The sequence below is a fragment of the Pantherophis guttatus genome, chromosome 2 (genome assembly GCF_059756535.1).
Source record: "Pantherophis guttatus breed Tessera chromosome 2, ASM5975653v1, whole genome shotgun sequence".
Classification (NCBI taxonomy): Eukaryota; Metazoa; Chordata; class Lepidosauria; order Squamata; family Colubridae; genus Pantherophis; species Pantherophis guttatus.
The window spans coordinates 94,854,306-94,880,074 of NC_142064.1; the positions used below are offsets into that span (position 1 = coordinate 94,854,306).

General features: G+C 39.1%; 2 protein-coding genes across 3 annotated transcripts in view; one reads left to right on the top strand and one right to left on the bottom strand.

The window, feature by feature from the left end:
• The window catches only part of IDUA (alpha-L-iduronidase), a 64,560-nt gene extending 39,414 nt beyond the window's left edge, over window positions 1–25,146 (bottom strand). The window contains exons 1-2 of the mRNA XM_034410726.3: window positions 24,825–25,146; window positions 21,688–21,828 (exon numbers count right to left, since the gene is read on the bottom strand). Of these exons, the coding sequence (XP_034266617.2) occupies window positions 21,688–21,828; window positions 24,825–24,967 (284 nt within the window). The 5' untranslated portion in view covers window positions 24,968–25,146. The remainder of the gene's footprint in view (window positions 1–21,687; window positions 21,829–24,824) is intronic.
• Window positions 475–17,491, top strand: SLC26A1 (solute carrier family 26 member 1). 2 transcript variants are annotated; one of them, XM_034410721.3, is made up of 3 exons: window positions 475–819; window positions 11,675–12,303; window positions 15,786–17,491. In XM_034410721.3, the coding sequence occupies exons 2-3, from the start codon at window positions 11,698–11,700 to the stop codon at window positions 17,286–17,288; spliced, it is 2,109 nt and encodes a 702-aa protein (XP_034266612.2). In that variant the 5' UTR covers window positions 475–819; window positions 11,675–11,697; the 3' UTR covers window positions 17,289–17,491. The 2 variants fall into 2 exon arrangements, with proteins under 2 accessions (XP_034266612.2, XP_034266613.2); XM_034410722.3 differs by lacking the exon at window positions 475–819 and adding an exon at window positions 8,660–8,747.
• Window positions 25,147–25,769: the final 623 nt, after the last annotated feature.

The following is a 25,769-nucleotide window of genomic DNA, read 5'->3' on the forward strand; positions in this document are numbered from 1 at the left end:
TTATTACAATAAGCAACAACAAGACTTTAATGTTTCCAGCCAGCTTTTATCAGTCTAATTAGAAAAGTCTCATGTACTGAAAAACATAAATTCCAGATTCTGGTAGGCTGAACTTCAGTTCTTCAAACTCACTCCTCTGATTTTGTTCTATGCTTTCTGTCATTCCTGCTTAATCTTTTTGTGAAATCAGAAGGTGCCTTAGGTAAAATCAAGTCTCAGGCTTTGGAAAAGGTGGAAGAGGAAGAAGTTTGATGAGTAAGGAGTAAAACAGTACAGGGTTGTTGTTTTTTTGTTGCTTCAACTGTATTGCAATCCTAAACGGCCTAGACTTTTAATGTAATCCCACTCCAATATCACGTCTGATATTTAATTTGAAAGCAAAAGCAGGAGAAACTTCAAAAACTAGTCCCTAAGGAAACAACTTCCAACGGTTTAGCAATGCTTAGGAATAGCGAGTCTGACCTCCACATTTCATTTCAAGCAGTAGAAGGAAGCTCTGTGTATCTTGGCTGTTCTTTCTCCTTCCTCCAACAAAATCCCTCCAACAGGTTTCTCAGCACTGAAAGCCAATAATTCTGCAAACGGCCACTGCAAAATGCCTATGAATAAGCAAGGCACACATAAAGACTCAGAACTGAGAGCGGACAGAGAGCTTTCTGTCTGATCAAAAAGATGCGGCCTGCCATTTCCTGTTTCTCAGCCAGCCTAGCTCGACTAGCTAATTCTCCATGCTTCCCTCGGCAACCGGGGACAGAGCGAGAGGGAGGGAAAAGAAGAGACATGAAAATCAAGAGCCTTATGGCTCCTTGCCTGATGGAGGTATGTTTCTAAATTAACCTTCAGTATTTTTTACTGTAACTCAGTATTATTCATTCTGGCATTCTAGGGAGGGAAAAAAAACCCCAATAGCAGAACCGAAGCAAAACAAAACAGTCTCAAAAAGGGTTTTAATGAGTAAACAAGCTTGAAATGAATCTATCCATACTGTCATTTTGTTGATACATTTCTGAATTCAACCTCAGGCTATGGAAGCTGAAACGTGGCAGCCGAGTTATCTTTTGATGATTATTTTTGTTGTTTGTACTAATGCTTTAATTATAGTTTTATTGCATCTCTCCTTGTTACTGGACTGTAAACCACAATGAGTCAGTTTGAATACGGCACTCTATAAAGATAACAGATAAATAAACCTAATAAATTCTGCTTTAAATATGAAATACAAGTAAGCATTTGATAGCTCTGCTTTTTAAAATACTTCTTCCTGGTACAAGAATGAATGCTCAAATGTCTGGACTGAATGCTTATGCTATTCAGTTATAATACAACAGGTATTACGCAGCCAACTTCAGTGGTGGGTTGCCCCCAGTTCGGACCGGTTCATAAGAACCAGTAGTAAAACCGGCGGGAGGCTCCGCTCACTGACCCGGACGTCATCAGGAAGCTTCTGTGCATGCACAGAAACGTGTGTGCGTGGCCCATTTGCGAACCGGTAGAAAAGGTAAGTAGAACCCACCCCTGGCCAACTTCCACCATGAATGGAAGTATTAAAATTTTCTTTGCAATTATACCCTTTGGTCTAAGAAAAGAAAGTCCCTAGGTAGGGAGGAAAAAAATGCAGGAATTTAATGGTTAGCCTACAGTGCAAAAACAACATTATTTTTTTCTTAGTTAGGAAGGTATTATATTACATTATTAAAGTCTGAACCAGTGACTCAACCCTATTCTTGGTTAAAAATCTATGCTGAAATAATGGTTTCACAAATTAAAAACTAACCATTGTCAGGTTAAATGTTATTTGGATGCAATACAACGTTGGAAATGGCACCAAAGTTCTAAATTCCAGCAACAACAGGTCATATGGTACATAAGAGTAACTTTTTAAAGGATAAAGCAATATAAATTCATTAATCAACAAACTGACTCAAAAACTACAACCATAAGTAATTTTGGATATTTCGCTACAAAAGATTTTTAGGGTAATGAAAGGAACCATAGATGTATTTTCTATCATGGTAATGAAAAAAACAAAGTAGATTTCTTGAAAACCCCCCCCCCCCAAAAATGGCTTTCTTGTTATAAAAGATTCCATTGCAGTTTCACCCAAACCATAATTTCTGACTACATTTTGCAAAATATAAGTTATGAAAAATGGCTTGATATGACATTAAGATGAGTTGAAGAATTTGAAACATGAAAGCAGGATTTTAATTATTTAGGATGCGAAGTGTGTTGCCCTTTTTAATGTATAAAATTATTTTTATTGATCCAGGTTTACATTTCTTGTTTGTACTATTTGTAAAGCAAACTAAGCCCATCCCATGTCTCCTTTATTTAGTGAGATTCTGCACTAGCATTGGAAAAATGGCAGCAATTGGGTTTTATATAGCTACAATTTACATTAACTATGGCGGAACAAATTATTTGGCATAGTTTATATTTATTTATTTATTTTATTTATTTATTTATTGGTTCGATTTATATGCCGCCCTTCTCCGGAGACTCAGGGCGGCTTACAATGCGTTAAGCAATAGCCTTCATACTTTTGTATAAACCTGCTTAGTAAGGCTTTTGGCCCCCCTAAGCGGTGTTCTTTTTTATACAAGGTCAGCTTATTGCCCCCACAATCCGGGTCCTCATTTTATCTACCTCAGAAGGATGGAAGGCTGAGTCAACCTTGAGCCTGGTGAGATTTGAACTCGCAGTAATTGCAGGCTTAACAGCACTTTAGTCTGCTGCACCACCAATCCACAGATTGCATCTTGCCAAAAGTGCTTCATAGGATTGTTTTATTCCTAGGAGAATTGTTCTTTCTTACGGTTAGGCAGCACTGGAAGAGACTGATCCTCAACCCCCAAGAATGTCATAGAGGTGGCATGTTTTAAGTTCTTAATTTTGCTGCTGTAGATAGAACAGAGGCGGATCTGTTTACTACAAGAAAAAACATCTCCACGTCCAGACTGGGATCACAAATTTATTTTGCTTGTGGTGGACATTCTAATATTTAACACATTCAAACTTCTCTCCCGCTATGGATCCACAAAGGGTGTCTTGAGGTGTTCTAGGCTTCCCAAGTTACCTTCTGTCATTCCCCTCCTTGATCACATTCTGGAGATCTGATGCCAGCTGGAGATCATCCAAGGGGTGGGTCCTATGCTTTTAATCTGTTATGCAGTGAGTAGATGATTGATAGCATGGTCCACTCCATCAAGGCCCCACTCTGATTAAATTTCTCATAGACTTCTTTGAGGGCTCCAGTGTTTGAGATTACCTGGCAGAAACCTCTTAAGTGCTCTTCCATTAGCAAAGGGCTGGGGAAGGCACCACAAGTTTCTGTGCCCTGAAACTACAGTAATGATCTTCTATAAGCTATAGAGCCATGATGGCAAACCTATGGCATGCATGCCACAGGTGGCATGCAGCGCCCTCTCTATGGGCACGCAAGCTGTTGCCCCAGTTCATCTCTGCCGCACATGTGCGCGTGTGCCTCCCGCCGGCCAGCTGGTCGTCGGGTCTCTATTGCGCATGCGGGGGACGGGGCGCGTGTGGGGGGCTGTGCATGCATGTGGGGGGTGGGGCGCTTGTGGGGGATGCACGCATGCATGGGGGCTGCTCGCACATTGCATTTGGGGGGTTTGGGCATGCACGCACATTCGTGTGCACACACATGCGCACACACACACGATTTGGGCACTCGGTCCGGAAAAGAGTAGCCATCACTGCTATAGAGGTTTACAGGGGATTACTGGGCCTTACAGCTGATAATTCGGAACTTGTGACATTGATCAAGTTCTCTGGGAGGAAACACAGTATGTAGGAAGTGGCAAGAGAAGTGGGAATGTGGATATGCTGTTGGATACCAGATTCATTACCAGCTACCAAGTTATTATCTATGAGAGTTTAACCATGAGAACTGTAGGTGGCTCTTGAAAGTCAAAGCGATAATGCCTTTGCTTGAGAAGGACTAGGGCTGACATGATAGCAGTGTTCCAATACCTAAGGGGCTGCCACAAAGAAGAGCAGGTCAACCTATTCTCCAAAGCAACTGAAGGCAGGACAAGAAGCAGTGAATGGAAACTAATCAAGGAGAGAAGCAACCTAGAACTAAGGAGAATTTTCCTGACAGTTAGAATTAATCAGTGGAACGACTTGCCTCCAGAAGTTGTGGGTGCTCCATCACTGATTTTAAAGAGGAGATTGGATAACCATTTGTCTGAAATTGTATAGGGTTTCCTGCTTGAGCAAGGGGTTGGATTAGAAGACCTCCACGGTTCCTTCCCATTCTGTTATTCTGAGATGAGAGCAAAGGAACGTACTGTTGGCATGTGGGAAGGAAGTCAAAGTTTCCCTGCCATTCAATCTTCCCTCCTTCCTCATATTCTCACAGTTATTTCCAGGGAAAAAGATGAGAAATTACACTAAAACAAAAGATAACAAACTTGACAAAAGAGGCGGAGACTGGCCAAAGATGGTAGCCCATTCAGGTACGCATTCCTTTCAGGATAAATAAAAAAATCCCTTATTCTGTGTGATTGCAACCTCGATCTGCAATGTTACATATGGTAAGCAGGAAGCCATGGTAAATAAATGGAGAAATGCCATAAACTGAACAGGGAGTCTAACTATCTAGCACCCCTTTTGGCCATGCAGCTAACTACCGTATATTTTCCAATATAGATAGTCTTAAAATTACAACCACAATTGAGCCCAAAATTTCTGTGGCTAAGCAAGGCAGTTGTTAAGAGAGTTTTGCCCCATTTTATGACCTTTCTTGCCACAGGTATTAAATGAATCACTGCAGTCAGTTAGTAACACAGTTGTTAAGTGAATTTGGCTTCCCCACTGACTTGGCTTGTCAGAAGATCGCAAAAGGGGATCACATGACCCCAGGACACTGCAACCGTCACAAATATGAGTCAGTTGCCAAGTGTCTGTATTTTGATCATGTGACCATGGGGATGCTGCAACAGCCGTAAGTGTGAAAAACGGTCATAAGTCACATTTTTCAGTGCCATTGTAACTTGGTCACTAAGTGAACTGTTGTAAGTCAAGGACTACCTGTAATTCCTAGTGGGCAGGCTTTGTTTTTGGAAGGAACAAAGGAAGAAGTATAAAGGTACAGAGTTACACTTGACAGCTGTAACTCTGCTGCAACCTTCAATTGCTGTACTTCACGTTAGGTTGTTGAATGAAGTTCGCCTCTGCCTCAAACAATTTGCGTGTTCTATGGAGGACCTGCCCTAAATTCGAAACCAGAACTGTCTTCTAACAAGCAGTTTTCTCCCACTTGATGGCTCCTTCATGTTTTAGAGTAGAACTTGCATTCCCTCAGTGGCCATGGCAGTGGAAGTCACTGGAAGCTATAATCCTAATGCCCCTTTGGAAGAGATGTATTTCTCATTCTGAAGTTTATACACCCGTATTTTCTGTGTTAGTACCATATTTTTTGGAGTATAAGACACACTTTTTTCCCTCCTAAAAGAGGCTGAAAATTTGGGTGTGTCTTATATTCCAAATGTAGCTTTTTCGAAGTTTTTTTCCAGCCCTAAGGAGGTGCTAGATCTACCTCTGACTCTCAGCTCTGCTTTAGAAACTTTTTTTCAGTGAAGCCATCTTCCCGCTCCCTCCAATTCTCAGTTGTGAAGCTTTTTTTCAGCCCTAACGAGGCACTAGAGAGTGAAGTCATCTCCGTGGTTTGCCTGCTTTTCTCATTGCTTCTCTCTCCAAAGATCAGTTGTACTTTAGAAGCTGTTTTTTATCCCCAAACAGGGAATAACTAATGTGCCGAACCTGACCAGATTAAGGACGCTAGCCAGATGAATACCTGGTAGGCAGATTTTTTCCCCCCTATTTTCCTCCCCAAAAACTAAGCTGCGTCTTATAATCCTGTGTGTCTTATACTCTGAAAAATACAGTATGTAAATCAGCAAAAGAATTTGAAAATGGAATGGAACTGGTCAGGAGCTGGAGAGAAAAACATTCCAGGATATATATCCCTATTAGGAGAAAGAAGCCTGGATAGCTCTGCAGACTAAGCACTGTAATTTAACACCAGCTGTCTGCAATTAAAGTAAGTTCGAATCTTGCCAGGCTCAAGGTTGATTCAGCCTTCCATCCTTTCTAAGGTAGGTAAATTGAGGACCCAGTTTGTGGGGGCAATAAGCTGACTTTGTATAAAATATACAAAAGTATGAAGGCTATTGCTTAACCTACTGTAAGCCGCCCTAAGTCTCCGGAGAAGGGCAGCATATAAATCAAATTTAAAAAAAAAAAAAGGGTTTGGGCAGCAGATCAGAAGGTTCTGTTTTGTTCTGTTCTGTTCTAAGCCTTCTCCCCTTCCTCCTGGTCATGTGACTCAGACCAGAGCATGCAGACATAAACACACATAGATGTAATATGAGAGATGTAATATGAAGAGAAGCGACACTTATGCATAGGTCCAATATGTTCCACAGAAGAAAATACAAACACTTTCTATTATCACTGGTAGTAAAGAGGTTAGAAATCATTCTAGAAGTCATGATTTGCGTATTTTCACAAGAAAACCATTATACAAAAGAAACTTCAACTAGGAAATGCAAAAGGTTCAGCTATATCTATCTAGAACTCTAGTTGTTAAGCAATACATTGAACATTTATTTAAATAGCAGAGGTGAATTTTGTTTAATTGGCTTTTCACCTATTTGTAGTGATAAGGCAAAAAAAAAATTAACAAAAGGTAGATAAAGAAATATTTATTATTGTACTTAATCAGTGTGTAACTTTGTTCTCCTTCAATTATTCCAATATAGATCAAAATATTAAGTCATTTTGTTTTACCTAAATATATTTGTATTGGTGTGGCATCCATAGTATCTTTTCATTTCAGCTTGTCTCATCTTAGTACTACCATTTTGTGTACAAAATTTTACAAAGCAGAGTTCTTTAAATTAAAACATTACCATAAAGCAGTGCAATACTAAATTTTAAAGAATTTTACTTTACCAGTAGGAATTCTTACTCAACTAAATCTGTTATTTTCCAAGTCCGAAAACTAACATGTGCTTCCCCCCAAACTGGTGCCCTTCAGAAGACTACAGTTACAACTCACATAAATTCTCATACTTGCTGGTAACTTGATAGTAAATATGACAACACAGCCATGCAAAGGATAAGTAGTTATTAATCCATTCACATTCTAATTGTTATTTATGCACTAAAATGGCATCCACAAAAGTTGATGATTCAGTAAAGATAATATTAAAATAAGCAAAAATTTCCAGGCATATATTTAGCCAATTTAACAGAAATATAATGTATAAAAATCTTGGTGAATAATATAGTCAAACGATGGGTATAACTAATTGCTCAAAAACAGCTAATATTTCACAGTTTATTTAGTTTTTTGAGAGTAATCAAAATAACAAATACAAGGCTGATTAGCCCCAATGTAGGATTGATTCCGACATCAAGAAAAATATCAGATATGGGTTTCTATCCTCACATCAATGTAATTACACATTCCCTCACCTCATTAGTTCTGATTGACGCCTGAAATTATTGCCTAGGATAGTTTAAATTTCTGCAATTTTCTTACATATTCTGTCAAAAGGCAAATGCCGGTTTTATCTACCAAGTAGAATTTTGTGGCACATTAAAGGCATACATGTTATCTTGCGAGCTCTGGATGGACTAATATTTTCATTATTTATCAAATTTATTGGCCGCCCATCTTACCAGAGGGTAACTCTAGATGGCTTCCAACAGGGGTGTCAAACTCAAGGCCCAGGGGCCGGATTCAGCCCGCGGAGTGCTTAGATCTGGCCTGCGGGGCCACGCTGGAAACAGCAAAGAACTGGCCCGCAGTGCCTCTGCCAGCGACAAGGGAGCTTGGGAGGGCTCCATTTTCACTGGCAGAGGATTGCAGGAGGCTGTCGCAGCCAAAAATTGAGCTTGGGAGCCCATTTTCTCTGGCAGAATGCTCGGGCCACCACAGGTGCCACTGACACGAGTGATGTCGAGCTGGCCATGCCCACCCCAGCCCCCCAAGGTCAAACACAACCCTGATGCGGCCGTCAATGAAATCCAGTTTGACATCCCTGGCTTACAACGTTAAAACAAAACTACATAAATAGAATATTACAAAGCTGTAAAAACACAAAATACATAAGTAACATATATTACTAATATGGATTTTTGAATTTTCTATTTAAAATAACTGAAGCTGTATCTTAGAAGGTAACCTTGTTTCAATTATTGTTGCTGAAACAAATTTAATCCTTGCAAGCTAAATACTTCAGAATTTTTTTGCTGATTCTCCAATAGATTAAGCCAGCTACATGCATCATATGAAGATAAGCACAAGTGATTTTTTAAAAAGAGAACCAAGTTACTGGGATTGCTCTTTAATCCATAGCTTCTTCCAGTTAGAAAACTATTGGAGGTGGAGGGGACTGGATCAATTATTACACAGTCTAAAGGAATAGTGCTTGCTTAATATTTACCATTAAACTTGAATAAATTAGAAGAAGATTTGGAAAAAAGACAAGACGAAACATGAGGAAGCTTCAGACTGCACTTTGTAATCCTTCGTTCATGCTCTTCAATCTTTACCTAGCTCTGAGTATTGCTTGTTTGCGTTACCGCCTACATGTATTAAAAGGTATCTTCTACAGTCTTTAGTGCTGACTTGCTTTGATGCAGTTGACCAGGAAGGCAGTGAGATTGAAGTGGGCTCATCATTATCATACCTACACTGCAGAACAAGACAAGTAAGAATAAAGCTTGAACTCCCCCCCCCTCCATTTCACAGATAAAGGAACCACATGTGAACGTAGCAGCAGATTCATTAGAACAAGGAATTTGGGGGGGGGGGTTGTTAATCAGAAGAAGTAAGTTTTTTAATGCAGTACAAGATTTTATACAGCTACGGCTATTTACATTTGGTGTTTTGGAGGACGTGAAGCTCAGTTCGCTTTGAATAAACTTCAAGAGAATTCTTAAAAATAAGTGAAATTTTCTCAGAACAATTACTGAAGATTTATAAAATCTTAAATGCAGTTTTCTGTTCAATAAAGACTTCCCTCCATTTTTGCCCAGCAAGAAGTTCTAGATAGTCTCTCTTTATGGTGGATCATACAAAGTTAGGAGTCTTGCATAACATTTCTGTTAATTTATAAATATGTACTGTTTATAGTATAAGACAGAGGTTCTCAACCAGTGGTCCATGGGGGGGGGTCATCACAGGGGAGGTCCACAAAGACTTGAAAAAAAGTTATGATTTAAATCTTGAGTTAAGTCTTAGGTGTGCATGGCCACAAAAGAAGAAAAAATTGAGAACCACTGGTGTAAGCAATCTTTATCATAATTTAATTCAGTCTTAAATTTCAATAAACTTGCTATGAAGGATGTGGTTCCATGGTTCTTTCAAAGTGGAAGAAGAGTTCATGCAAGAGTTATTATTTTATTATTTGATCTTTATCAGCTAAGAGTTAATGTTATCAATTATGGCACTGTATATTGCAAAATGCTCTTCCTTCCTGTTTCCCTCAACTATTGGTGTTCAGCTCACTTAAACCTGGGGAATATTAAGAGCGGCTGATTGATTGTCTTTTTGGGAGCTTAGAAAACCATCCCAATAGGTTGTTTTTTTCATCTGTGCTTTCATTCTGCTTTTAATTTAGGATTATAAATACCCTAGAGGTCTGATAAGGCTGAGCAAAAATATCTGGAATAAATATTATCCCTGTATGGAGATGTGTATATTAAAGGTTGACTTTAAAACTGATTATTTGGTGCACTAATCTTCTGGTGGATGCAATGAGATTCTTAATTAGCTGCTTCACAATCCATGCGTTTTATTGTTTGGCTGTGCACTGCCCTGAGTCCTTCAGGAGTAGGGCGGTATAGAAATCAAATCAAATAAATAAATAAATGCCCATACTCCTAAACAATACGGTATATTTATTATTCTGAATGGATCTCTGATTTATCCAAAATAAAAAACTAGAATGCTTATGCTTTTATCACAAAGGTCCAGAATAAAGTGATAAGTGAAAGATACTTATTGTTGTGAAGTAACCCTAAGCCAATACACTTGTGGATTATGTATATGGCCCCAAACCATATTTGTAACCTAAACTCCAGGGCTTTATAGCACAATGTCCATATTCTGTCCAATTTCACCCCCATGTACAAAACAGATCCCTCTCTGTTCATTAGGGGACGGGGGAGGAGGGGACCATACCTGATGACATCCAAAACACCAAAATCAAAATCTGCGGCTTTATCATTTTCATTCGATTTTTTTTTTTAAAAAAATACATTACATTTTGAAAATAAGAACAGTATAATAAAAAATAAAAAATGTAGCTGTAAATCGTTACAGTCATTAAGAGACTCAACCTGTGACCTGACTCGATTTTACCAAGTTACCGCAATTGTTAAGCAAACCCTGTGGTCAAATAAATCCATTCTCCTGAATAGGGATTTGTGACAGAAACTGGCCAAAAAAACAAACAAACACCATTGCAAATTAAAATCATGTGACTTTGGGGTGCTGCAACCAGTTATAAATGTGAACCAGTTGCCAAGTGCCCAAAATGAGACCATGTGACTATGGGGGAGGTTATCGCAGTCACAGCTTTAAGGATGGGTTGTAGCAGTGGTGAAATGTAAAATTTGTTACTATCAGTTCTGTGGGCATGGCTTGGTGGGGGGTAATGTGACTGGGTGGGCATGGCCAACTTTTTTTTTTTTTTTTTTTACTTTTAAAAGCATTTTTTCTACAACCTTAAGAGGTTGCAGAAAAAAGTGCTTTTAAAAGCCTCTGACGATCCCAGCTGAGCCGCGCGATCATCAGAGGCTTTTCTTTTTTACTTTTAAAAGCATTTTTTCGGCCGAAGAGGTTGTAGAAAAAATGCTTTTAAAAGTAAAAAAGAAAAGCCTCTGATGATCGCGCGGCTCAGCTGGGCAATGGGGGTGGGGGGCAGGGATTTTTGCTACCGGTTCTCCGAACCATCCGCTGCCATCACTACCGGATTGGGCGATCCAGTCCGAACCGGGAACACTTCACCCCTGGGTTGTAGATACTTTTTGGGGCTCTGTGTAACTTCAACCACTCATTAAGCAACTGGTCACTAAGTAATTTATTGTCCTTTAGCAGATATACATTCTGTCTTTCACCGAGTATTACTTTTTTATAATAAAACTGGTAATCATCGACAAAAATCACCATTTGCGGCCTTCCCAGGTGGCTTCCAAAAAGCAATGGAGGACTTGTGATTTGCTTAACAACCATTTGATTCACTTAACAGCTGCCTCACTCAATAGCAGAAGTTCCAGTCCCAACTGTGGTCCAGTCTCAAGCTGCCTATATTGCTTCAAAGCTGTGCAACTAGTTTCTCATCTAAGTTTCTATTGTGCATAATGGTTTTTTAAATCAGATAATGTAATATGTATTTATGACCAGCATAAAAAAAAAACAAAATGGAGATTTTTTTCTTGCCTCCACTATTATAGTAAACTTAATATTTTAAAAAGTTGGTTCGACTGACCCAGAATCAGTTTGATTAGGAAACATGTTGAATATAAATAATAATGAATATTCCAATAATGCATTAGTTTGCTTGAGTCCCATTAATAAGAAAGTTGCAAGTGTCTTTAATGATTTTCAAACAGTAATCTTTTCAAATCACAGGAACTGATTAAAGCTGGTCCAGAATGAAACAAGAAATGGAAACAGTCACGACAGAAAATGGATCTCTTCTTCAGTTTTACATGGAAAGAAAGAGTCCCGAAAAAGTCAGCAAAACAGCAGTTATCAAAAACCAGCTAAGAAAAAAATGTTCCTGCAGCATAAAAACAACGAAAAAGGCCATTCTGGATTTTTTTCCCGTATTACAATGGCTTCCCAAATACAACTGCAAAGAATATATCTGGGGAGATGTTATGTCAGGATTGATCATTGGGATCATTTTAGTTCCTCAAGCAATAGCCTATTCTCTGTTGGCTGGCTTGAAGCCAATTTACAGCCTTTACACCTCGTTCTTTGCCAACATCATCTATTTTCTCATGGGCACCTCCAGACACGTGTCCGTGGGCATTTTCAGTTTATTAAGCTTAATGGTTGGACAGGTTGTGGATCGAGAATTGCTGCTGGCAGGATTCAACCTGAATGACGACCCACAGCAAGATGCTGCTGACCAAGCCCATTTGAACTTCACGGTCTACAATTTTACCCTTGGGCTGACAAACAACGAATGTGGGAAAGAATGCTATGCTATTGGGGTAGCTACAGCACTGACCTTCATGGCTGGAGTTTATCAGGTATGGTCTTTCCGTTCCATTCCTCAACCCATATAGATTTGCAAATCTAAACTTAAAGTGTGATCCATCTTAAGAGGCAAATATTTCTAGAGAAGTGTTAGAAATAAAATCTGGTCCAGTTCTTATTCCAAGCTGGGAGAAAGACACAGGAGAAATGAATTGGAAGCAGGCTGCAGTTGGAAAGGAGGTCTCCATTTATTTGGTAGCCAGAAACAAGTGACAACAGCATGTTTCTCAGGTGGCTGACAAATTGGGGTTGAGAGTGGGTGGGCTTTTGTACAATTTTTGGGGCTTTGTGATTGAGATGCCTGTTCCTGCTCTTTAATATTTTAATGACTGTTGCCAGATTCCTATGGGGTCATGACTGGCTCTACAGGCAAAAGGGGAAATGCAAATCCTAGGTGTTTTATCTGTTTGAGCTAATCCTGTCAGTTTTGGCTCCTTGCCTTGTGCTGCTTATTCGGAGCTGCCGACTGCCCTTTATTTATGAGTAGAATGGCCTGGCTTTATGAATGGATTCAAAATATTCATTCACAAAGCCTAACCTCTTCAGGCTACTGCTTGAGGCTGTTTTCTTATAGCAGAAAGACTGAGGCAGATTTTTCTCCTCTTCTCCTTTAGGGGGAATATTTTATTCTGCCTCTTTTAATATTCTGTAGAGTATTTTATTCTGGGGAGGGGGGAACCCCCATAAGAACAATTAAAAGCAATCAATTATCAAACAGAAGTAAGCTAAAATAATTTTGTATCTGTTGTATTTGCTGCAAAGGAAATTAGGGAGCTTCTTTCTATTTTTTTGTTATTCTTTCTTTCTGCATTTTTGCTTTCTTTCCTTTTCTTTTTTTCCTTTGCTCCCTCTTTACACTTTTTTTAGTTTATGTTAGTTTTTTATGGGTTTTGTATAACTTTTAATAAATTTAAAAAGATAGTCTGGTGAAAAGATAGCCTGGTAAGCCTGGTGAAACAAATAAATAGTAAATAAACAGAGTAATAGAATGAATGCTTGTAACTAAAGGGATTCTAGAAGAAGACTAGGCAGATCTTTCTGTGAAGATTCAAATTAAATTACTTGGACAATTTGTTTCACTTATTTATGTAATTCAATTCTCAGCCATCAAATCCTTCAACAACCCTGACTGGTTTATATATGTAACAACGACCCAACCTAAAACATCCAATTAATAGACAACGAAGTCCACGTCACAAAACAAAGAAACACCCTAGGAACTTGACCATGAGAAAGCACAAAATATTTTTTAAAAAATCTGCTGCTTTATCTGCTTTATGTTATTGTCATGCAATTATTTTGTCTGTTTGTTTTTATCTTATCTGAGTCTGACAGCTGGAGAATATTAAGTGAGCCTTTAAAGAAATAAATGCAATTTATTTAAATAAAAATTTAAAACTTAAGGGGAAAAAGTATATAGGCTGTTTCCCTTATTATATCCAAAACCACACTTGGAAATGTAAAGCTTCTCCCAGCTGCTAGGCTGGAAACAGATAAGAAGGCACTCAAAGATAAAGGAATTTCTGATAAGGAGATTTTTTTAAAGCAGAAAAAAGGGAATCAGGGTAATATGAAACAATACCATATCAAACATAGACCTATTTGTAGTGCAATCAAAACTGAATTAGTTGTACCTCTTTCTCCTATGTGCACTGTTTGAAATCATTCTTAAAGTCTTTCCCTTTTGACTGGGAAGACACTTATCCCTTGCTTTGCAAATAGACTAATCTGTTTTTAGGCTGTTTGTTTGTGACCTTCTGGAAGCTAGGTTTCACATTGAGAAATAGGGTTGCACCTTTCTCACTTTGCCCTCCAGGGGCAAACTCTGAGGTTTGCTAAATGTGATCTTAGCAAAATACCCTACAACTGGATTTAGTAATTTCATCCATACATATAACTCTTTTCCGGTGACACATCAAGCCAAGTGATAAAGGGACTGCTGGGGGGTAAAGTAGGTTGAAGAAATTAATATGGGATAAAAAAAGGGTTCGGCACAGTAGTAACTACTTACATAATTGTAAGTATCCACCAGGGGTGGAGATGTACAGCTGTACATCTCCACCCCTGACCACCCCAATCATGCCCTTGAAGTAATGTCCCGGTGCCTGGAGGCTGTGCGGATGGGGAGAAACCGGCTCAAACTCAACCCTTCCAAGACTGAGTGGCTGTGGTTCTCGGCATCCCGATATAGTCAGATGACTCCATCTCTGACTATTGGGGTGAGTCTTTGGCCCCCTCGGAGCGGGCCCGCAATCTGGGTGTCCTTCTGGATACGCAGCTGTCCTTGGAGGAACATCTGACGGCTGTGGCCAGGGGGACATTTTGTCAGGTCCGCCTGATACACCAGTTGCGGCCCTTTCTTGATCGGGATGCCCTGCGCACAGTCACTCATGCCCTCGTCACCTCTCGACTGGACTACTGCAACGCTCTCTACATGGGGCTCCCCTTGAGGGGCACCTGGAGGCTCCAACTGGTCCAGAATGCGGCCACGCGGGTAGTTACGGGAGCTGCATGGCGCTCCCATACAATACCTCTCCTGCGTGAGCTGCACTGGCTCCCAGTGGTCTTCCGGGTGCGCTTCAAGGTGTTGGTTATCACCTTTAAAGCGCTCCATGGCATAGGACCTAGATATCTTCGAGACCGCCTGCTGCTACCGACGGCCTCCCATCGACCTGTGCGCTCCCACAGAGAGAGCCTCCTCAGGGTGCCATCAGCCAAACAATGTAGGCTGGTGACCCCCAGGGGGAGGGCCTTCTCTGTGGGGGCACCCACCCTCTGGAACCAACTGCCCCCAGAGATTAGGAGAATCCAAGACCTCGATGCCTTCCGCCGTGCCCTTAAAACCCTCTTTTTTCAGCAAGCCGGGCTGGCTTAATTTTTTTCTTAATTTTTTAAATGTTTTAAATGGGTTTGTTATTGTTCTTAAATTACGGGGCCAGATTTATATATATTCTTTTAATACTATTTTAATGTTTTTAATTTATGTTTTTATTCGGCTGTACACCGCCCTGAGTCCTCAGGGAGAAGGGCGGTATATAAATTGGATATAAAATAAAATAAAATAAAATAAAATAAATAAAATAAAATAAAATAAAATAAAATAAAATAAAATAAAATAAAATAAAATAAAATAAAATAAAATAAAATAAAAAAATAAAATAAAATAAAATAAAATAAAATAAAATAATTTACCAAAAGAGTAAAGACAGATATTTGGGATATGGGCTTACTTTAAAAATGTCAAATGTGTGATGCACAGATAAAACACTTCTTGCATTTGCATATTCTTATTGTACTAATAATAGTTTGGATAATTCTATTATTATTTTTGCTATTATTTTTCTGTAAAATTGTGTTCTTCTTTGGTCCGAAATAAACTGGGGAAAAATAAGACATTCTAAAATGCCACAAAGGTAGAAACATCTTCCAGCTGAATATCCCAAGCAGTGTTAACTTGATCTGGTTTTTCTTGCAGGTCCTGATGGGAATTTTTCATCTTGGGTTTGTATCCGTGTATCTTTCTGAACCGGTGCTGGATGGATTTGCCACTGGTGCTTCGTTAACTATTTTAACAGCTCAAGTTAAATACCTCATTGGGATAAAAATCCCACGCGCCCAGGGATATGGGCTCTTGATTACCACTTGGGCTAACGTTTTTCAGAACATTTCTCAAGCAAATCTATGCGATGTGATCACCAGTGCTATCTGCATTGCGGTACTGGTCACTGCGAAGGAACTGGGAGATAAGTACAAACACAAGCTCAGGATCCCTCTTCCCACAGAGCTGGTGGTAATTGTGATTGCCACCCTGGTGTCCCATTATGGGAAACTGAAAGAAGTTTATGCATCCAGCGTATCGGGTGAAATTCCGACTGGATTTATACCACCTAAAGTGCCCAGCTTCCACCTTATGCAAAGAGTTGCTGTCGATGCTCTCCCACTCGCCATTGTTGGCTTTGCTTTCACCGTTTCGCTCTCTGAAATGTTTGCCAAGAAGTATGCCTATACTGTCAAGGCCAATCAGGAAATGTTTGCCATTGGCTTCTGTAATATCGTTCCAGCTTTCTTCCACTGCTTTGCCACCAGCGCAGCTCTGGCTAAGACTCTGGTCAAAACGTCCACCGGGTGCCAAACCCAGGTATCCAGCATTGTGAGTGCTGTGGTTGTACTGCTTGTGCTGCTATTCTTCGCTCCCCTCTTCTACAACCTACAGAAATGTGTTTTGGCTTGCATCATCATAGTGAGTCTAAGGGGAGCCCTTAGAAAATTCAAAGATATTCCTCAACGCTACCGCCTGGACAAAGTAGATGCCCTGGTTTGGTGCGTTACCATGCTCTCATCTGCTTTGATCAGCACAGAAATGGGGTTGTTGGTGGGAGTTATTTTCTCAGTCTTCAGCATTATTGGCCGCACCCAGTGCCCACATGCTGCCTTGTTAGGGCAAATCGGGAACAGTGTCTTCTATGAAGATGACGAAGAATATAAAGACCTTCTCCCAGTTCCGAAGATCAAAATTTTCCGTTTTGAAGCACCACTTTATTATGCGAACAAGGACTTCTTCCTAAAGTGCCTCCACAACAGGACAGGGCTGAATCCTGCACTTGAAATTGCCAAAAGGAAAAAATCCAGCAGGAAAGGGCAACAACATCTGGATCATAAATTAGGACAGAAAGAAATGTCACCATGCTTGGCTCGGGAAGATGGTGACTTTCATACAATCATCATCGACTGCTCTTCTATTCCATTTTTGGACACAGCTGGGGTGAGCGCGTTAAAAGAAACATTCAAAGACTATCGGGAACTGGAGATCAGCATACATTTGGCTTGCTGTAATCCTTCAGTGATATCTACCCTGGAAAAAGGAGGCTATTTTAAGAGTGCAGACAAAGACATGCATAAGTTGCTGTTTCATAGTATATCTAGTGCTGTCCAGTTTGTAAGAGAGAGGGAAATTACAACGGATGACTCTGTTGTTTAATCCAGTAATTGGCAGTTTGGAGATTTTGTGTTCATTATAGACAGGTTGTGGTTTCAACATGCTTGGACCTGAGTGCTTCCTTGAGACCCGTTTGGTATGGAACACATCCCCAAAACCTTTAAATAAGTACTGTAACCCCCAAATGAAATATTAATCAAATAAAGTTAGACATTGTCTATTGTTCGGTTTGACTATAAACAAAATCAGTTTTTATTCTAACTCTGATCATTGGATAGTGTTTTGACCCCTGCCATGGGCTCCTTGGGTAGGACAAGAAGCAATGAGTAAAAACTAATCAAGGAGAGAAGCAATTTAGAACAAAGGAGAAATTTCCTGACAGTTAGAACAACTAATCAATGGAATAACTTGCCTCAGGAAGTTGTGAATGCTCCAACACTGGAAGTTTTTAAGAAGGTGTTGGATAACCATTTGTCTGAAGTGGTGTAGGGTTTCCTGCCTAAGCAGGGGGTTGGACTAGAAGACCTCCGAGGTCACTTCCAACTCTGTTATTCTATTCTATTCCTGTGTTCCTCATCCTGTTCTTCATTTAAAGGAAGGCGACCAAAAGCTTTCATCCTCAGCGTTGAAAAAAGGAATGTTTTCCATTATGTTCAATCTGAAGGAAATGTGACTTATAACAAGTGTTTCTTTAAGCAAATAATGTTCAAGATGTAGTTTCCTACCATAATTTGTTAAATTACTGCAACTCATTTTTGTAACACTAAGCCACTATTTAGCAATATATCTGCCTCAAGATATACTGTTCTCTTATGTCTTCTTTAATGAAGATTAGGTATTCCTTTCAGAGAGTCCTGTACTTCTTTTTCTTTTTAAGGTTTCATCCAGCAATGGATGAATGAAGGCTCTATTTCTTGATTTATCTTAAGGGTATTTAAGATAAAAGCAAGAAACATCAGAAGTTATGTTCAGAAAGGATAAGCCATACAGAGACAATAGCTTCACTTACTTATGTCGGAGGTTCTTTGCTTGCTAAACTGCACAGCATCTTCTTCTAAAAGTTATTTTAAATATGTATTCTATCAACCAAAAACAGCTCATGGCATTTTGTGATTAAAGACAAAATTGATACCTTTTACTGTAGTAGAAACAGTCTTACTATCTAGGGAAATTTAGTCAACAACAGAGAAGACTTAAATGTATTTTTTCTGAACCATAATTACAAGTAGTCCTTGATTTACGACACATAATTGAGCCTAAAATTTATGCTGCTAAGTGAGATAAGTTGTTAAGTGAATTTTGCTCCATTTTATGACCTTTATTGCCACAACTGTTAAGTGAATCACTGCAGTTGTTAAGTTAGTAACATGGTTGTTAAATGAATCTCTCTTCCCCATTGTCAGAAGGTCGCAAAAGATTATTACATGACTCCAGGACACTGCAAATGTCATAAATAGAAGTCTATTGTCAAGTGTCTGAATTTTGATCACGTGATCATGGAGATGCTGAAATGGTTGTAAGTGTGAAAAACGATCACAAGTCACCTTTTTCAGTGCTGTTATAACTTTGAATGGTCACCAAACAAATGGTTGTAAGTCAAGGACTACCTGGACTTTATTTTGGGGAGCTAGGAGAAGACATGATAACAGTGTTCCAATATCTAAGGGACTGCCATAAAGAAGAGGGAGTCAACCTATTTTCTAAAGCCCCTGGCCTGAAGGCAGGATAAGAAGCAGTGGATAGAAACTAATAAAGGAGAGAAACAACCTAGAATTAAAGAGAAATAAAACAAAAAGACAGACTGTATGATTTCAACTTCAGGACCTCTTTGTAGAAATTAATCTCTGATCAGAAGAAACTAACTATATAGTTCTCCTTCCATACAATTGTAAAGTTCCTCTTTCCTTTTTTTTTATTATTATTTTTTATTTTAAATTACTAACATTACAAACAACATATACAATATTTCACCCTGTGCTATACATAAGAAAGGAAGATTTGGTTCTTCGGATATATCCTCATGATCGCCAAAATCCACGTTCTCGGGGTACAGGTACCGAAGCATCCAATTTTCCCAGCACATAGTCCACAAATGGTTTCCAAATTTTCCAGAAAATATCTTCTTTATAGTCACCATTTCTAATTTTAATATCACATGTCATTTTATCATTTAAAGCTAATTTCCACATTTCACAATACCATTCTTCTATTCTAAAATTCACATCTAATTTCCAGTATCTGGCTATTATAATTCTACCCATTATAATCATAATTCTAATCAATTCCTTCTCATATTTTGTTGGTTCTATTTCCTTAATTATCAACAGTAATATAGTTTCTGGTCTCAATATTATTGCTTTCCCCATCATTTCAAATATCATTTCCTCCAATTGTTGCCAAAGTTCCTCTTTCCTACATTTTGTCCACTGTGCTTTACTTACTGGTCTCAATTTTCTCCTCTTCCTTCATAGAATTCATTACGAAGTATTTACCGTGTTTTCCCCAAAATAAGACCTGTCTTATATTTTTTTGAACCCTGAAATAAGCGCTTGGCCTTATTTTCGGGGAGATCTTATTATTTTAGGGCACGTGAAGCAAGATGAGGCTCCTCTTGCCATCTTACCTGATTTCCAGCTCTGTCTCCCTAACCCAAACCAGAGGAAAAGGCGGGGACTGGCTGCACATGCATTCAAATATTTTCGGGGGAGGGCTTATTTTGGGGGGAGGGCTTATTTTCAGGGAAACACGGTACTAACACCCTTTGTGTACTTTTACAAAATACATCATATGCAATGCCCTTCAATAGTACAAAAGGGAAATCACTGAATCACACACCACAAACTGCTTCTTCAAGTGAGGTCCACAAAATGGAATGTTTATTTTTTTTTAATTATTTTTTTTTAAAGAAAACTGTTGATTCAGGGCCCATCAGAAGACAGGTTAGAGTTAGACCACATAGTTCTTCACTACCTCTTGAAGCAAGTGTACTGAAAACTGACTGCTGTTCACAAATCTGGCTGATAGATAGATAGATGGATGGATAGATGGATGGATGGACGGACAAATAATCTTATACTAGTGAGCACATTTAAGGTCCTCCAACTGAACTTTCCATTGAAGCAGGCACAATTCAAAGTACTGTATAGAATCATATACAATCAAAGAAGCCACATGAACCACTGAGTCCAACTCCTTTGTGCTACTCTGTACAAAAATCCAAATAAAATTATCTTCATTAGTGGGCTCTTTGAACTCTGCTTGAATACATCTAGCATCTTCCTGGTAATCAATCCTCTCACATCACTCACATTTCTCCACATACAAACCTTGCTCACCCACCTTCTGAGGTTGGAAACTGGAAGGTTAGACAAGAATTATGGACTCCTATCTTAATTAACGTGTTTTATCTATTTGGCTTGCACTATTTCTTGCTGTGTCATCAAAGCCAAACCACAGTGTGACCACAGAGCAGCCATATCAGTCTGTTTTTCCTCAGAAACAACAGAAGTATCTCTTTCTAACTACTATATATTCTGAGAGGCTACACAGACATCTTCTGGATAACTTCTGACTTTATAACCACAAGAAAATACATGCCCATGTATAATCAAGGGATTTCATATGCAAAGGACACCCCTTAATTATTCAGCCATAAAATCACCTTTAAAGCAAAAATGCCACCCAAAGCATTTGCTAGGTAGCCCTTGTAGTAACCAACCAGACCCAATGCAAAATGAGGTGTTACATTTTAGAATATGCTAAATGATCCCTTATGAATATGCATGCTGGGAATTCTTACAAAAACATATTTCAAGAAACATTGTCTTCGAATGGATTCGAATTTTGTGGCACAGATGAAATATAAGGCAAATTAATTATTTGGTCTTTACTGAGATTAAACAAATCTGCTCGGAAATCCTTATTTTGAAAAGCTAGTTTTTTGTCCAAACTACCAAATAGTTCCCAAGCTGTCTCTTTAATTTAAAAAAAATTTTTTGGTCACCTAGTGACCACCTAGTGTCAAACTCAAGGCCCAGGGGCTGGATCCAGCCCATGGAGTGCTTAAATCTGGCCCATGGGGCCACCCTGGAAACAGTGAAGGACTGGCCCACGGTGCCTCTGCCGGTGCAAACAGAGCGCGGGAGTGCCACAGGCAGCCCTCCCGAGCTCCGTTTTCACTGACAGAGGGTTGCAGGAGGCCATCACAGCCGAAAATGGAGCTTGGGAGCTTGTTTTTACTGGCAGAGCACTCAGGCCACCACAGGCGCCCCCAACACGAGTGATGTCGAGCTGGCCACGCCCACCCTGGCCACAAACACACATACACCCTGAGGTCAAACACAACCCTGATGCGCCCCTCAGTGAAATCGAGTTTGATACCCTTCACCTAGACAAATCTAAAAAACTATAAATGAGAGACAGAGTATAGAATTTAACTTACTCAGCTTGAATAAGTTCCAGCAGCCAATGGATTCGAATTTGTTCAATACCATTTTGTGGCACAGATGAAATATAAGCCAAATTAATTATTTGGTCTTTACTGAGATTAAACAAATCTGCTCGTCTGTGTGGTAGAGGAGGACTGAAAAAAAAATGAGGAAAATATATTACTTAATATAGTTAGCACTTCTGATAGCTCAAAGTTCCTCACATCAGATATCTTAGCAATCCATATAACAACCTTGTAAAAGGAGGTTTTTTTAACCAGCCAGTAGAACTTGACACAGGTAGTTCTTACTTACCAACTGCAGTTGGGACTGGCAACTGCTAAGCAACATAGTCGTAAAGTAAATAATGTAACTGTACGCAACTTGTTATGAAAATCACCCATGGTTGTTTAGCACAACGTCATATGACAGTAACTTGCGACTGTCTGCCAGCTTCTCCATTGGCTTTGCTTGTTGGAATCTGATTATGAAATTCTGGTTATGAAATTCGCAAATGGTGATCATGTAACGCCAGGACACTGTGACAACTACAGAACTGGTCATAGGTCTTTTTCAAAAGTGTTCTAATTTCAAATGGTCGCTGAAAAAGTGGTTGTTAAGTGAGAACTACTTCTATCCCTATTAGACATCCTTTCAATCTACATCTGCACAAGTGACAATTTGACACTTGTCATGCACTTGACAAATGCAGACTTTAGAGAGAGGAAGTTTGGAAAACTCAGGTAGAAAAGGGAAGGAATTTTTTTTGCTGAATTAGGAATGGGAATCTCTCCATCAAACTCTTGATTAAAAGGGGAAAAATTAAAAGTTAGGATAAAGAACCAAAAAAAAAGCATACAAAAGGTTCGAATCCCTAGTACAGGTCTCCTGCGTGAACAGGGGGTTGGACTAGATGACCTCCAAGGTCCCTTCCAACTCTGTTACTGTTAAAGACTTTACTTTCAGTCGGCAAGAACAGGCAACAAGTTTAGTTAGAAACCAAATTATTTTTATTTTAAAGGTTTTTATTTTCTCTGGTGATTACTCAGTGCAAGCTCACTTTGTCTTTTTCTTGTACAAACTGATAGTTTTTTTTGCATCTGAATTGCATTTAGATTAGTAGCAGTTCAATCTTGTGATTTTCAGATGCTTTTGTGTTTTGAATTGCTCTACATCTTTATTAACTTTTCCAATAAATATTTTACGGGTAGCTACTTTAAAAGATATTTATATTTTCATTAAATTTTGTTCATTCTTTTTTTTTTCTTCAGTGAGAGAGGTCTATCTCTCCACACAAAACTAATGGTTTTCCTAGACCAGCTTTTTTCAACCTTTTTATATCACAATGCAGTTCACTTCTAACCTACACAATCCACATTTTTGCAGCATTGGCAGCAACAACAAAGTGGCAGATGGGCAGCTGAATTGCAGTGCATAAAAATAAGCACACCGTGATCCAGCATTGCACAGCAAGTGAAGGTTAAAAAACATTTTATTTTTTTCCCCTGTCATGATCTCTTCTGGAACTCCTACCTGACCTTTTCTGGAAACAGAGAGTGCTGCAGAAAACCAGTTTAAAAAGGCTCCTTTAGACATGTGCCCTAAACTCTACAAGGACAGGAGATGGAGCTATAGGATTTCCCTTCTCATTTTGTTCCTCCTTTTATTTGCCAGCAGCATGCAAAGATTGTGGAACTCTCCTCTCATACCGTTAGCCCTATGAAATAGTTCCGATAAGAAGCACAAATAGCAATACTACCAGTAGCTCTATTTTTCTTGTAAGTTTCCATTAACAGAATTCTGCAAGACTGAAATTATTTCTCCCCTCCTTTCCTTTTTCTCTCCAGAAAACTATGGAAGGTCCCTTCTGAAACTTTTCCCATGCCCTTCTCCTCCTCCTTCTATGGCAGAGACCCTTTTATGACTTGTGGACTTCAACTCCCAGAATTCCTGAGCCAATCCACAAGTCATAAAAAGGACATGGTTTCCCACCCCTGTTCTATGGGCTAAGATCTCTTTTACAAGCTGATAATCTAGTCTCCAGCTCTTCCTCTTATCTCGCAAGGTCATTTCCACATATCATTACAGATACACTCACTGCCATTGGGGAAGGAGAAAACACAGATAAAGGCATCTCCTTAGAAATTAGGTAATGTCGGCATTAACCTACCAAACTGCAACCACAAGGCTGAAGGAGTTGGAATCTGACTTTGCTTGTTGGAATCTGGCTATGAAATTTGGTGATCATGTAACCGCAGGATACTGTGACAATTGCAGCTTTGAGAACTGATCATAGGTCTTTTTAAAAGTGTTCTAATTTCAAATGGCCACTGAAAAAGTGGTTGTTAAGTGAGAATACCTCTATCCCTAATACCTATCTTTCAATCTACATCTGTATGTGACAATTTTACACCCTGAGTCATATACAAATGCAGAGTTTAGAGAGAGGGAGGTTGGAGAACTCAGGTAGAGAAGGGAAGGGAGACTGAAGGGAGCTACAGTGGGTAGTCCCCAAGGATTCTGAGAGAAGGATTGAAGACCTCCAACTTTTCACCCTCTGCTCATGTTTTCTGCTACCATTAGGTAGGCCAATATTTTTCTTTTTCACGTTTCTGAACCGCCCATCTTTCTTAAGGATATATTATTTACATATTGCAAAAAGAGAGAGGGTTGCATTAGATCATTGCTTGCCTATGGGTTCATGGTGTGAGATGTCGAAGAAGAGATTTCTGAATTCCTAGCTCATTTTTCCACAATGCAATTATGTTTTCTTAAAGAAATAACTCTTGATATATTGTGTGCTATGTTGTGCTATATAAGGTGTTTAGAATTGCAACCTAACTTCAGGGCTAAAGGGGAAGTGTATTAAATCTCACTTTGAGCAGATGGTCTTTACAAATAAGGAAAGCATTCACATACAAAATAAATATCACAAACCAATCTTGAAAAATCATTGGTATGTATTGGAAAGAGGAATGCATATTTTGATTGCCTTTGCTTTATCTTACTTTTGAACTATAAAAAAGGAGGTAAGGGAAAACCTTGACTTTGCGACGTTAGCTGCAAATATTTAAACAATCTGTCTTCAATTTGCTGATTTCAAACTGCAAACCTCATGACTTCACTGCATAAACAACCCGTCATTTCTTACCAATATCCCGTGCTCTTCCAAAAATGCCTCAACTCGCCTGTAGGGCGTGAGAGATCCACGTTTATATGGACAGACCCCACAGTCGCTTTCATTAGGATTAGGCTCAATAACTCCGCAAAACTCCATGTTTTATCCGACTTCATAGCGCAACGGATCTGAAATTCCCCCGCCTTTCCAGCCGCGTTTGACACCACTATCCGGCACACTCTATTCTTCAAACAGGGGAGCAAGTTGATATCCAAATTATCATTAGCTATTTTATCAAGCTTTACCACCCAATTTCTTCGCTAATATAGGGAGTAGATTTCATGAGGAAATGGACGTTGGAGATATTACTGCTTCCTGTTTTATTCCATAGTTGCTGTCACCATATTTTTGCTAATACCCCCCCCTTTACAAAATATGGTCGTTTCCTCTATTTTACTTCCTGCCTCCCAGCCAGATCGCATTTTGCCCAAAAAGCCAACGAATAGTTTCCATTCGATGCCAAGCTAAAACCTGGTTAGATGGGGCTGCCTCGCAAAGATAGATAGATAGATGGATGGATGGATGGATGGATAGGATAGGATAGGATAGGATAGGATAGGATAGTTTAGATAGATAGATAGATAGATAGATAGATAGATAGATAGATAGATAGATAGGATAGTTTAGATTAGATAGATAGATAGATTAGATAGGATAGACAGGAGAGATTAGATTAGATAGATAGATAGATAGATAGATAGATAGATAGATAGATAGATAGATAGATTAGATAAAATAGATGATAGATAGATAGATAGGATAGTTTAGATTAGATTAGATTAGATAGATAGATAGATAGATAGATAGATAGATAGATAGGATAGTTTAGATTAGATAGATAGATAGATTAGATAGGATAGACAGGAGAGATTAGATTAGATAGATAGATAGATAGATAGATAGATAGATAGATAGATT

Excerpts from the sequence above, each read along its gene's own strand:
- SLC26A1 (XM_034410721.3), top strand. The coding sequence starts at position 11,698 with ATGAAACAAGAAATGGAAACAGTCACGACAGAAAATGGATCTCTTCTT. Across the intron at positions 12,304-15,785 it reads TCATGGCTGGAGTTTATCAG|GTCCTGATGGGAATTTTTCA; the intron begins GTATGGTCTTTC and ends TTTTTCTTGCAG.